General features: G+C 47.2%; 1 protein-coding gene across 5 annotated transcripts; it reads right to left on the bottom strand.

The window, feature by feature from the left end:
• Nucleotides 1-4,882: 4,882 nt before the first annotated feature.
• ADIPOQ (adiponectin, C1Q and collagen domain containing) lies at nt 4,883-11,214 on the bottom strand. Of its 5 annotated transcripts, none has more exons than XM_085586978.1 (4): nt 10,792-11,147; nt 10,009-10,088; nt 7,042-7,274; nt 4,883-6,674 (listed from the first exon to the last, which is right to left on the bottom strand). In XM_085586978.1, exons 3-4 carry the CDS (start codon nt 7,250-7,252, stop codon nt 6,148-6,150), a joined length of 738 nt encoding a protein of 245 aa, XP_085443104.1. In that variant the 5' UTR covers nt 7,253-7,274; nt 10,009-10,088; nt 10,792-11,147; the 3' UTR covers nt 4,883-6,147. The 5 variants fall into 5 exon arrangements, with proteins under 5 accessions (XP_085443104.1, XP_085443107.1, XP_085443105.1 ...); XM_085586981.1 differs by having other exon boundaries at nt 7,042-7,261; XM_085586979.1 differs by lacking the exon at nt 10,009-10,088 and having other exon boundaries at nt 7,042-7,261; nt 10,792-11,214.
• Between the last annotated feature and the right edge of the window lie 941 nt (nt 11,215-12,155).

Below are 12,155 nucleotides of genomic sequence, written 5' to 3'. Positions count from 1 at the left end.
AGCTGTGGAAAACTCTGGAATCTCATGAACTGCCTGGATGTGCAGGTAATGCTGCTCTGGCTGTAGCTGCTGGGTCTCCTGGGCTGGGACAAAATGAAGGAGCAGAGTTGGGATATTACCAAATGTGCATCTTGGAGCTGTCTGTAGTAGAGTGTTCCCTCCTGCACAGTGAGAATGGATGTGCATCTCCAAAGAGGGCAGTCAGTGTGTTAAACTTCCATCAGGAGCTGTGGTTTGTTTGGGTCCCTGCTGGAACAGTGGTCGATGAACAAAATGCCCTTCAACTTCACATTGCTTCTGTGTTCCCATTTGTCAAGGCTTTCAGTCTAATTAGACTGGGGGCAACCAGCCTTTTGTCAGGAAATAATCACAAGATGTCAAAATCTAATAAAAATTGATTGAAACAGCATTTGACTGCCTTGGCCAATTCATTTCTTGAGTTTTGATTCCTGTCCCTTTTGTGGAGATTGACACCTCTCATAAGAAGCGTTTCTTAAGAAACAAGGCTGTTTAAACAGCAATATGCAGATATTTGGACTGATGTGTATTTGTTTATAAGTTGCTGGGTACTGCTGAGTGATTCAACATCCAAGTAAAGGCTCTAGTCTGAATAGTTTTGTGAATTGTCCCAGTGATTGCAGTGGGACAGCTGACAATCCATAAAGCTGAGACTTGGCAGGATGAGGTCCTAAGTGCTCAAATGCCTTAGAAGGGTGTAGCCAGTGGTGCAGCACAGATGAAAAGCAATTCCTTCAAAACACTTAAATGTCAGCCTGTTCCCTTCCATTCTCTCAACAGGCCATGGCTCTGTTTGCAGGGAACTGCAAACTGTCCCAGTACATTCTTTGGAAATAAAAATGTGCAATCTGTTTTGAGCTGAAAAGAATCCATTCATTGTGAGGGAGAGAAAGTTGCCATGCTAAAGGAAGCTGGCTGTCATCTGTGCATAATATTTCTGCAGTGCTGCTTCTGAGCTGGTTTCCAGCTTATCCAGTGTCCAGGGTTCCACTGCTCTTCCTATGAGCAGGAACAGGCAAGCTCTGACCTAGTGTGGCAATAGTGGATTTCCTTGGTGGCTTTTTGCTGAGTTGACTTCCAGGGAATAAAAAGTTTTAATATTTTATTTCAGTAATTGAAGTGGAAGGTATTTCTCTTGATAAAGAAGGAATTCATTTAGATGAATAAATGGACTTCTTCCTGTTCTCAGTGTGCCGTTGTTGAGAGCATGCTGGGCAGATGACAGTGCTGCCCTGTTCCCTGCGAGTCCCTGCTGGTGATGGGGCTGGAATGCCAGTGTCACATCAGGGATATTTTGGAAAAGCACAATGCAAGTCAGTCCTTAGCAGCAGGGGAGGCTTTGAGCACAAAGATTTGCTTCTATGTTCTTGCTGTCAAGTTTATTTATTCTTCAAGTTTGCCTTTTATATTTGTTCCAGTTAGCCTTTGACAAGCAGCAGGGTAAGAATCCTAACCCATGTTAAAAACCTTTTATTCAAGCTTCTAAAGGAGTTCAGAGCAGAGGGAGACAGGAGCAGTGTCTTTTAAAATTCACAAATACAACTATTTTGTGAATTCTGCTTGCTTGCTTGCAAAAAAAGTTTCAGGTAATCTTGTACAAACTCGTTTAAACTTAAAGCCTCCTGGAAGAAAGGACTCTGTTTGGAATATTGTGAATAAACAGATGCACAGCTGAGGATGTTGGGTATGAGGTGGGTGACAGAGCAAGGGGATATGGATTGCCAAGGGAATGTGACAAAGCATCCCTGGTGCTGACAGGAGCTGCCCCAGTGCCAGCTGGGGATGCTTTGGCGAGGACACTTCAGAGGGGACTCCTGCCAAGGGACAGTGGCTCTGGTCTGTCAGAGCTTCATCCTCAGGGTGTGTTCAGCTCCCAGTGCAGCTCGCTGAGCTGGTCCTGCTGGGACCTTCTGGTCTCCTGCTGCTCTGGAGCTGCCTCTGCAGGGCTGGGGTACAGGTGCTGTGGTGTGGGAGTCACCTTCCCTCCCTGTGCTGTGCCTCATCGGGATGGCAGATCCACCTTGGCCTTACAACGCCTATCAAAACAGAACTAGCACAGCTTCTCTGGAAATCCCTGTCAAGGAGCAGAGAAGCTGTGCTGTCCTGACTCTTTAGGCAGAGCTCCTTTCAGAGATGCCCAAGTTTTCAGAGGGAGCTGGGTGTGTTGGTTCATACCCCCCGTCCTTCCCTGCCTGCCTCCAGAAGGGAATTAAAGATAGATTCCCTTCAAGTGTGATCTCTCTGCCTCCATCCCTGATGCCTCTCCATAGATCTGTCCTGCTTTTATGGGAGGGATTCCACAGATTGCCTTGAGGGTGGGAATCTCTACAGGAAGAAACAGATACTGACATTTAATGCTTCCATTTCATTGGGAAATAAACCTTTCGTTTCCCCTGGATTGGCTGGAGGGTAATGAACTCACCTCTATGTAAGGAAGTTTCCCAGTGTTCTCAAAGAGCAGTGGGCTGGGCTGATCATCCCAGGGTGAGCTAAGGGTGGGTTTGCTGTTTTACAGTCCCACAGAGACTGAGTCTTTTCATCAGATACCTACACCCAGCACAAATGCAGTCAGAGAAACCTGTGGCAGCCTGGGCACTGGTTTCCTGCCCAGTATTTCAGAGACTTTAAATCTGATGGCATTTCTTGTATGGAAGAAGAGTGGCTGATTAGCCAAATGTCAGGTTTGATCGTAATGCCTCCTCCTGCTTCCATGATGAAAACCCTCTAGTGAGTTTTTACTTCAGGAATGCAAGTCTTGCAAGCAATTTATCTTCTTGTTGTAGCTCTTCATGGTTTAGTGCAGATGCTATTTGTATTCTAATTAATTACTGGCACAAGTGATTACACGGGGTTGAAGTACAACTGGGACCAGCCTATGATTGTGCTGGAAAGGGCTTACAGATGGTTTCCCTGCTGGATGAGACTGGTCAGTCTCTCCAGCTGTCTCCAGTTGTCTTCAGCTTTTCATGTTTTTTCTCCCTAATTGTTAGTGCAGTGACTTCAATCTTTCACTGGGGAGTGTTCTTGATTTCTGCCTCTTAGAGTACATTAGCTTCTAAAGGGAAAAGCATGCATTTAAAGCTGCCAGAGAGGCAGTAAATAGTGAGACATAACTTTGTACAAGGCATCTGCTGTCAGGATTGATTAAAAACCACAAACTAAAACACTTAAATTTGTTGGAGAGCAGGTGATTCTGTGCCCTCTCAGCATGCCAGTGTTGTTCTTGCTCTTTTCTTACCAGATAATTGTGTGTCCAATGCAGTGTGATCCTCAGGAGCAGCCCAGGCCTTGGAGATGTGCCTGTGTTGGCCAGGTTGTCCCCTCCATGGGTTTATGAAGCATGGAGGGATAGTAAAACCACAACTCCATAATGGAAAAAGGCTGGATTCTTAGGAACTCGCCTGAGCTCATCCCCCAGGACCTCATTATCCCCCCAAACCCTGTTTGCAGCTCTTCCTTGAAAGCAGCCCAAGGCCAGCATGGTGCCCTGTCCATGGTCAGCCTGGCCACGTGCCCCTGATGTGGCAGAGCTGGTGAGGTGGAGGTCTGATACCCATCCCACATGCAGGAATTTGGAGGTGCTGGGCCAAAGGACTCCCCAGGATGATTGGTGGCCATGCTCAGCTGCTGCTCCCAAAGCTTGTCAGCGCATTTTGGCTGGCTGAGACCCCCATGCAGACCCCTGCAGGGGCTGGGCAGCCTCAGGAGGCAGGAACAGAGGGGAAAGGGCAGCTGTGGGGCTGCAGTGGGGCAGAGGTGGGGGTGCTTCTCTGCCTGCCCTGTGTCTGTGCTTGCTTCCTTGGAGGACTGAGTCTCTGTTGGGAGCAGTTGCCTTCTAAGAGAGATGGGAGGTGGCTTAAACTGGAATCTGGTGCCTGCTGGGAAAGTGCTTGTCTGAGCCGAGCAAGACTCTTACAGAGATTTGAAGTGAAAGGCTTCTTAAAGCAGTCCCAGTCCCTACAGGGAGGGCTCTGACCCCTGTTTCCATGGTGGGTGTTTACCTTGGGCTGCTGTTTGCTGGGTTTTTTGAGGTGCCTGGCTGGGACGTGCATGGGCAATACAGGCACTCCCCTGGAGTGTCCTGGTGAAGCTGCAGTTCAGTATTTGTGTCTGTGAGAAGGGGGAAGAGTCACTACATGGAACAGCAGTGCCTTAATGACTTTCTTTAACATTTTTCCCAAGGTCTGAGCCTGAGTGTTGGTGTACTGGATAAAGCTGTAAGCATGTTTGCTCCCGCTGCATGGCAGCAAAGAAAGCAATCATTTGTTTTGGATCCCTCTTGGGAACTGGTCTTTAAACTTGTGTAGCCTCCTAATGTTTATCCCAAATGCCTCTTAGTACTCTGGCTGTTTCAATTTCCCCTGTCTTCTGAAGATCCATCTGAAAACATTTGAGAAAAACAGTGCAAAAACTCTGACTTGCTGCTTTCAATTTAAGCCTCTTAGCCATTTGATCCAGCAAATGCTGCATTTTTAAGTCTGTTTTTTATGGATTTCTGGGTTTTTTTACCTTTGCCCTGTTCCCTTCCCATTAATTCCCATGATAAGGGCAGGGTTTTTCACATCTTACTGAACTTAGCATAACTAGATTGAGCATCAGTTTCACCCTTGCTAAATCCAGTGTGCATGAAGCCTTCAGGGCCAGCAGAGGCCCTTGCTCTTGATGGCCATTTAGGCTGGATTCATGGTATTTGGTTGGGGAAATAGTGTGAAAACCAGAGCTCATCTTACCCAAAAAGGATGCAATACAGTGTAAGGTGGTGAGATGCTGAAGCCTTGATAAAGTTTAGAGTGTGGAGTGTTTCTAGGAGTATATCCCTTTCTTCAAGTCCTTCCCAACAACACACACAAAAAATGTGGAAACATTCTCACTGAGAGAGTTTTTTATTGTTTTTTATTTGCAGTGTGGTAATTCACTGGAGTGTGGAAAATGATGTTGCAAGTAATTTCAGTTGAAGCTCTTAATGCTGTTTTGTGCTTGTAATACTGCGTTAGCTCTGATCTGTGGTAGCTTGCTCTGAAACTTAGTAGCAGGAGTCTTCTTTGAAAGTATCTGAGAAACCATCAAATCCTCTTTTAGCTAAAAGTCAAGCAGGCTCCTTGGAGAGCAGTTTGATGGCATTGACACTAATTCCAGCCTTAACACTCTTCTGCATTCAGGTAACCTTGCCCAAAGCTGGGGCAGGGATGGGGGTGTTCACCCCAGAAGCCCACTCCACATGGGAGGCTCCAGCACCACCTGAAGCTCTGCCTGGTGGGCAAACCATGGCTTATGGCACACTTAGGGCCTGGAAAAATACCAACTTCTGGCTGCACCTGGGGGCTGTTTAGAGGGGAGATGGGACAGGATCTTTGTGGTCACCTCAGGACCCCTGAAACCACACAGTCAATGGGTGGCTTTTGTTGTGTGGCCTCACTGGTGCTCACAAGGCTTCTCAGATAAATCACAACAGAAGATCCCTGCCCTAAACCAGCCTGCTGTCTGCATTAGAGATAACAATAGGGGACAAACATAAAAAAGAAATCAAAGGATTAAAATCAGTGGATGTTAATAACCTGAATATATTCAAAGATCTGGCTGAAAAAAGGGAGACAACAAACCAGGATTGGAAGTTAAAGGCCCTAATAAGTGGGACTTACATAAAATTGAGCCATCTGTTCCAGCTGAAAACAAGAGCACTCTGCTCTTGTGAGTAGTATTTTCCCTCTTCTACTCAAACTTTAAAACTCTGACTAAAATTTCTACAATTGTTTTAGATTAATTTAGGTGGCTAAAAAAGGGAAATTTAGAATGTTGTATTTAAATGCAACCAATTTTTGTCTTCTCGCTTTTAAATTTAAAGGAAAGTTAAGCCATGTTGAGAGTTTTTCATGACATGGCAGGAGTGGTATTTGATTTTGGGCTGAGGCTTCCACAGGAAAGCAAGAGCAGAGGTAGGAGCGGACTCTTGGTTCCATGGAAGCACTGGTATGATGTCAGTGATTTCACAGGAGAAAGGGTACCCCCTTGGCAGTCATTGCCCTTGCAAAAGGCAATTTTCTGGTAAATACATTATAGCTATAGCGCCAGTGCCCCAGGACACGTCTGGGGTTAAGCCACCTCCTCCTTTTCCGTGCAGCACCCCCTACTTTAGTAGTTGTCTGGGTCAGGGTACAGGAGGAAGCCCATGAAAGTAGAATCATTGAGGTTGTCAGCATAGACCCCATTTTTGTCCCCGTTCCCATACACCTGGAGCCAGACCTCGTCCCCGGAGCTGAGGTGCAGCAGGACAGAGCCGCTGGCTTGGTCCACGTTGTTGTTCTGGAACTGGTCGTAGGTGAAGATCACGGCCTTGTCCTTCCTGTAGAGGCTGACCTTGACGTCCGACAGGTAGACCGTGAGGTGGTAGGAGAAGTAGTAGGTGCCGGGCACGTTGCAGAGGAACTTGCCCGTGCTGGGGTCGTAGTGGCCCTGCTCGTTGTAGAAGATCTTGCTGAAGCGGATGGGGACGTTGGGGGCAGGGCTTCGCTCCGTCAGCCCCACGCTGAAGGCAGAGCGGTGCACGAAGGCATCTTTGCCCTTCTGCCCTGGGATTCCGGGAGTTCCAGGAGATCCGGGGGGTCCGGGAAAGCCTCGGCTTCCTGCTGGGCCCGGTTCACCTTTGGGGCCTGCCGGACCTGCAGGACAGAGCGGGGTCTGGGGGTTGTGCTTGCACTGTGCCGAAATGCAGAGGGGGCTGTGGCATGAGCCCTGCTCAGCAACAGGGAGCCGAGGAAGGGCTCGGGACCTCAGGAGCACCCAGGGGCTGAGGCAGTGAGTGGAAACCCTGCTCACCCCCACCCTGGCTGTGTGCAGAGCTGCTGAGAGCAGCATGTCACAAAAAACACCATTAACTGGGGAAAAAAGCCCTGCACCAAATTCTTTGACTTGGGTTTTGGAATTTCCACCCCAGGAGACAAACAAAAACCATCTGGATAAAGATCAGGCATGGACCCACTGGACATGAAACCTCAAGCAATGACATACCACCTGCTTCTCACCAACCTTCATCTCCTTTATCTCCCTTGAGTCCATCTCTTCCATCCTTCCCGTCCCGGCCAGGGACACCGTTGTGGCCAGGGTAGCCGGGTGCTCCTCCCATCCAATTGGCACATGGCATTTTGGGGTCAGGCTGGGTGTCCTGGGCAGCCACCCCACTCGAGTGGGGGGCCAGCAGCAGCAACGAGCACAGCAGGAACCCTGCCAGGCCCCTCATAGCTGGTTCCTGATGTGGACAACTGCTTTGTTAAATTTAAAAGTTAATAGAGGAAAAAAACGTGAAGACTCTTCCCCCCTACCCCCCCAAATAACAGAGAGGCACAGAAGACCAAATTTCAGTCTGCACATCTGAAGGAAAGCAGTTTGTGCTGCTGGTGTGAGCTCCTCCAGCCAAGCTGGACCCCTGGGGCATGGCCAGAGCAGAGAGGAGCAAGCACCAGCCACTCCCCCAGCCCTCCTGGGCTCTGTGCACAGGCACAGATGTTTCAGGACCAGCATGGCAAATGTCAGGGTATCTGTGGCTGATCTCCTTGCAAAGCTCTGCTCAATTAGCCACAAAAAGCCCTGACTCCTGCCGGGGTGAGTGAGCAGCTGATGGGAGGCAGGGGTTGTCTCAAACCCTCCACAGCCTTGAAGCCAGGCAAGGTGGGTTCTCACTGCATGTACAGCCTGCTCACCTGGCTCTACCTAACACAAACAGAAACCACAGCCAGGCCTCCCAGCTTCCCTGAGCCACAGTATGAAATTATGATACTGGAGTTTTTTCTATCTGAATTGTTTTTTGATTATGGGAAGACAAAATTGTGCAGTGTTTAGGCACTGTAGGATTGCATTTCTCTTTAATCTGGCTGCTTTGCTGGTCAGAGCACTTACTGCAGCTGCCCAAAACCAGGTTGGTGGTGACACCCTGCTGCCAGCCTGGTTTGTCCTGTGCTCCCAACTCCTGGTGGGCTTTGAGTCAGGTTTTTAGAACAGAAGATATTTTAAAATTACCATTGCTGTGTGATACTGCTCCCTGGGCAGGGTTTATACCCTGGAACAGTAGAGGTATCCTGTTAGGCGCATTGTAAGTGGCATAATAAGCAATAAAAAGTGAGCAAGAACATGGCAATTAGAGTCCCTTAGATCTGTAATTTTCAAGAAAAATAATATTTTGGAGCAATTTCTTTGCAGGGTAGATTTTCCTAGGCAGTGTCATATTTAAAATAATGTCTTATTAGCTCTGGTGTAATTGCTTCAGAGGAAGCTAAAGAAATATGCTGGTTTTAGCTGGGGCAGAGTTTTCTTTGCCGTGGGTGGCATATGTTGTGGTTTGGATTTGCACTGAACACAGGGCTGATAACACAGGGGTGTTTTTGTTATTGCTGAGCAGTGCTTGCACAGCATCCAGGCTTTTTCTGCTCCTCACCCCACCAGTGAGGAGCCTGGGGGTGCACAAGGAGTTGGGAGGGGACACAGCCAGGACAACTGACCCCAGCTGACCTGAGGGATATTCCAAACCATGGCATCATGCTCAGCTCTAAACCAGGGGTAAGGCTGGCCCCAGGCTGCTGCTCAGGGGCTGGCCAGGTATCAGTCAGTTGGTGCTGAGCAACTGTCTTCATTTGCATCACTTGTCTTTCTCTCTTTGTTATTTTCCTTTCCATTAAAATTTCTTATTGTTATTGTTACTATTTTATTTCAATTACGACATTGTTCTTATCTGTATCCATGAATGTTCTCACTTTTACCAGTGCAATTAATTCTCTCTCTCCCATTCTGCTGTAGCAGGGGTGAGCAAGTGGCTCTCTGGGGCTCAGTTGCAAGCTGGGGTTAAACCACAACACTAACAAATAGGTTGCCATGATTTCAGTTTTTGCTGCAAAAAATATTGATATTGAGGATATTGAAGGGACTTTGAAAAAAAAAAAAATAAGAGCTCTCTTTAATAGCTTTGGTGGGCAGTGGCTAACACCTAAAATCAGGAAACTCCCAAATCTGTGCCCACCCTCCAGGCTCCAGCAATCCAGCAGCCACCCAGCACTCTGAGATAGGGCCAGTGCCCTGGATTCGGGGCAGTTTTGGGGCTGAGGGTGATGTGAGGTCCAGTGGGCACAGCCTGAGCCTTAGGCAGTGTTCTTGTGTCCCTGCACTTTGGGAAGAGAAAGGTCCCTGTGCAGCAAGGGATGTAGTGATTGTCCATGAGCCAGCGTGGAGCAGTGAAACTGATGTTATAAATCCTGAAAGGGGCTTGGTTTGCCAAGACAGGTGTGCACAGTGACCACACCTTGCCATGCCCCAGTAGAACCCTTGTCCCCCCTGCCTGGGTCCCCTCCAGCTCAGGCACATGCATACCCTTCCAAAACCAGCACAGGCTGTGCTGTGTCAAAACACAGTGATGATTCATAAAAATCTGGCTCAAAATTTGGTTTCTTTAGCTGTGTTTTGCTGGTGTTGTTGGGGTGCTTCTTTCTGGTGCCCTGCCTAGAACTCAAATATCATCTCAATTTTAGTGGTGTTCTCCACAGCAAGGTCTTCTGCTGGTGCAGAATAAGTCCCTCCTGTAAGGTCACAAGCAGTGCAGGTGTGAGCAGCCAAAGCAGGGCTGCAGGGAAGCTTTTCTGGGGGCTGCCTGGCCAGTTTGCTCCAGAGGGCTCAGAGCCATGAGGGCAGCAGTGCACACACATCACACACTCAGTGCTCTCCTTTCTCAGGAGAAAAGTGCTGTGATATGCAAGGAAAGAACATCTTATGTCCCCACAGTTTAACTCAATCCCAGGTGATTTCTATGCTTGAGAAGCCAAGCAGTTCTCTGGTATAAGTATGTCTTACAAAAGGGAAGTTTTAAGCTGTGTCTACCAGATCTGAGCTTAAACTCTGGTTTAGAAGTGACATCCCTTTACTCGGTCTTTCCCATTTCCTTTTGGTTTTCCATCTGATGCTTAGCATCAGTTTGACATGAAATAATGTGCTATATTTGAATGTCAGTCATACCTTTTGGACAAGAAATAGATGAACGAGAAATAGATGAGCTCTGTACTGCTGGTGGCTTTCAGTGATTGCTTTGGCAGCTGCTGTATTAAAAGCACATATGCATTATATGAAGTTTATTAATTTATCAGCAGAAACCACAGTAGCATTTGAGAGAACAATGCCATTCCTAAGGGCTACATAATGATTCAGAATTTAAATTTTGAATTGCACTATTAAAAGTTATATACTCTAAGCCCCAAAACTTTCTGTGCAAAACAGAGTGAAAAATCCATCTGTTTTCCCACTGGAGAATTTCCCTCTAAGGGTATTAACCAAGGCTTTGGCTTATGTCAAAGTTTTTTCTTTTTCTAATTCTCGTAGTGTAGTTTTTGCTGATGTTCCAGAGGGCTCACACCTTAAATGTGGGTGCTGCAGGTTTCTGGTGAGGAACTGATGCTGCTCAGGGAGATTCGGGCAAACCCAATCTTCCCTGGAGTCTTTGAGGAAAGAGGAGAATCGAAAGGTGCCAGTGCAGTATTTACTGTTATAGCCATGCAGTTTCTCACTGTTTCTCCTGACTACTTTTTGATTTAGGAGTTCTGTTCTCTAAATAGTGTTTCCAAAAAGGGGAGTATGAATCTAATGGAGATCAGCTATTCTTGGTTTAAAACACTCTCTGGCTATTACAAGAATAACTCTGAGAAAGACAACTTCTTGCAAACAGAAAAGTCTGTCCAATTCAGCCCAAAAGAAGAGAAACTCCTGAACTTAGTAAGGAAGGAGGGGAAAAAAAATCATGCTTACCAGCTGCTTTGAGTCCTGGTTGGCTTGCTGCAGTCTGTTTAGAGAATGAAGTCTGGCTACTGCATCGCTATCCTAAGGGCACGGGGAGCTGTCAGCTCAGGCACTGCCGTTTCCATTTGCTATTGCGCATGCTGACCTAAAAGTTGGGTTTTCCCATTAATTTTTCCTGGACACAACTTAAGTTTTGGAACAGATATATAATCCACTGGGATAGCTTGTGAAGATGGCCTTACAGGGAAAAGATGGGTTTGGGAATTGGACAGGAACTGGAAGAGCAGTGGTTGGCTGGAGAGCCTGTGTGAGAGCTGCTCAGCCAGCTGTGCTTGTCCAGCACAGGCTGCTGCTCTCTGCAAACTGGGAAATGCTTTAGTGGCTGGTGGAGAAAGAGTGTCCAGCTCACAGCAATGCACACACGTGGGGCCTTCAGTGTGTTAGTAAATGAATTATTGTGGAATAAGTTTGGGCTTCTCCTTTTGACTGCAAGAACCATTCCTGGAGGCTGGAGGCTGCTGCCACACCAAAGAAGGGAAAAGCTGCCTGAGGGGGAAGGCAGCACTGGGGGAAAGTTCCTTTTTAAGGCACTTAAGCATGTGCCAGCACTATTGTAAATGACTGGAGTAATTCCAGCCCTAGGATGGCTTCCCACCTATTGAGCTGTTTGGCTTTAGGTCAAAACCAAGTCTCTTTCTCCCTGTATCTTCTTCCCAGAGCAGAGGTTGAACCTTAGCTAGCAGAGGTGTTCCTCTGCAGCTGCTCTGGGGTAGTTCAAAGTTAGTTAGCCTGGCAAACCTGAGTTCCCAAAATCATACCAGGAAAAAATTGTGTGATGTTGCAACTGGGCATGGGGAACTGGTGTGCTTGTGAGAGGGGAAACTCATCTGAGTGAATGCCAGTATTGGCATGGCAGCATTCTGAATTGCTGAGTTGTTTTCAAGACCTAGCTATTGGGAGGGACTAAAAAGATGTATAAGTGAGCATATAAATGAATTTTTACATGTAGAGCTGGGAGTCAGCAAGAGTGAATTTTTAAGCCAGAGGAAAAGGTGCAGAAGGGAGGAGCCACAGGACAACTGCATACTGCCTGCCTTGTTCTGGACAAGCCCTTAGTCCAACATTGAAGAATATTTATAGTTTTTGTTGGATGACGGGTTCTTCATGCAATGTTGAGATTTAAAACAATCTCTCATGCAACCTCAGTAAATATCACAGTAGTCTAGTTGGATCTGTTTTGTTATACATGTGATTTTCTAGGGCCATGTGGATTTGTGTGCATGCAATGCCAATGTTTCTGTCAAAATCTCCTGAGCAGGACCTTGGAACTGAAATTGGACCTACTTTTGCTGTGGAGTGAGAGATTTTCAGCT

This window comes from Lonchura striata, chromosome 9, assembly GCF_050655825.1.
Source record: "Lonchura striata isolate lonStrDom1 chromosome 9, ASM5065582v1, whole genome shotgun sequence".
Taxonomy (NCBI): Eukaryota; Metazoa; Chordata; class Aves; order Passeriformes; family Estrildidae; genus Lonchura; species Lonchura striata.
Note: the sequence above shows the minus strand (reverse complement) of the source record. Positions and strands in the feature narration are given on the sequence as shown.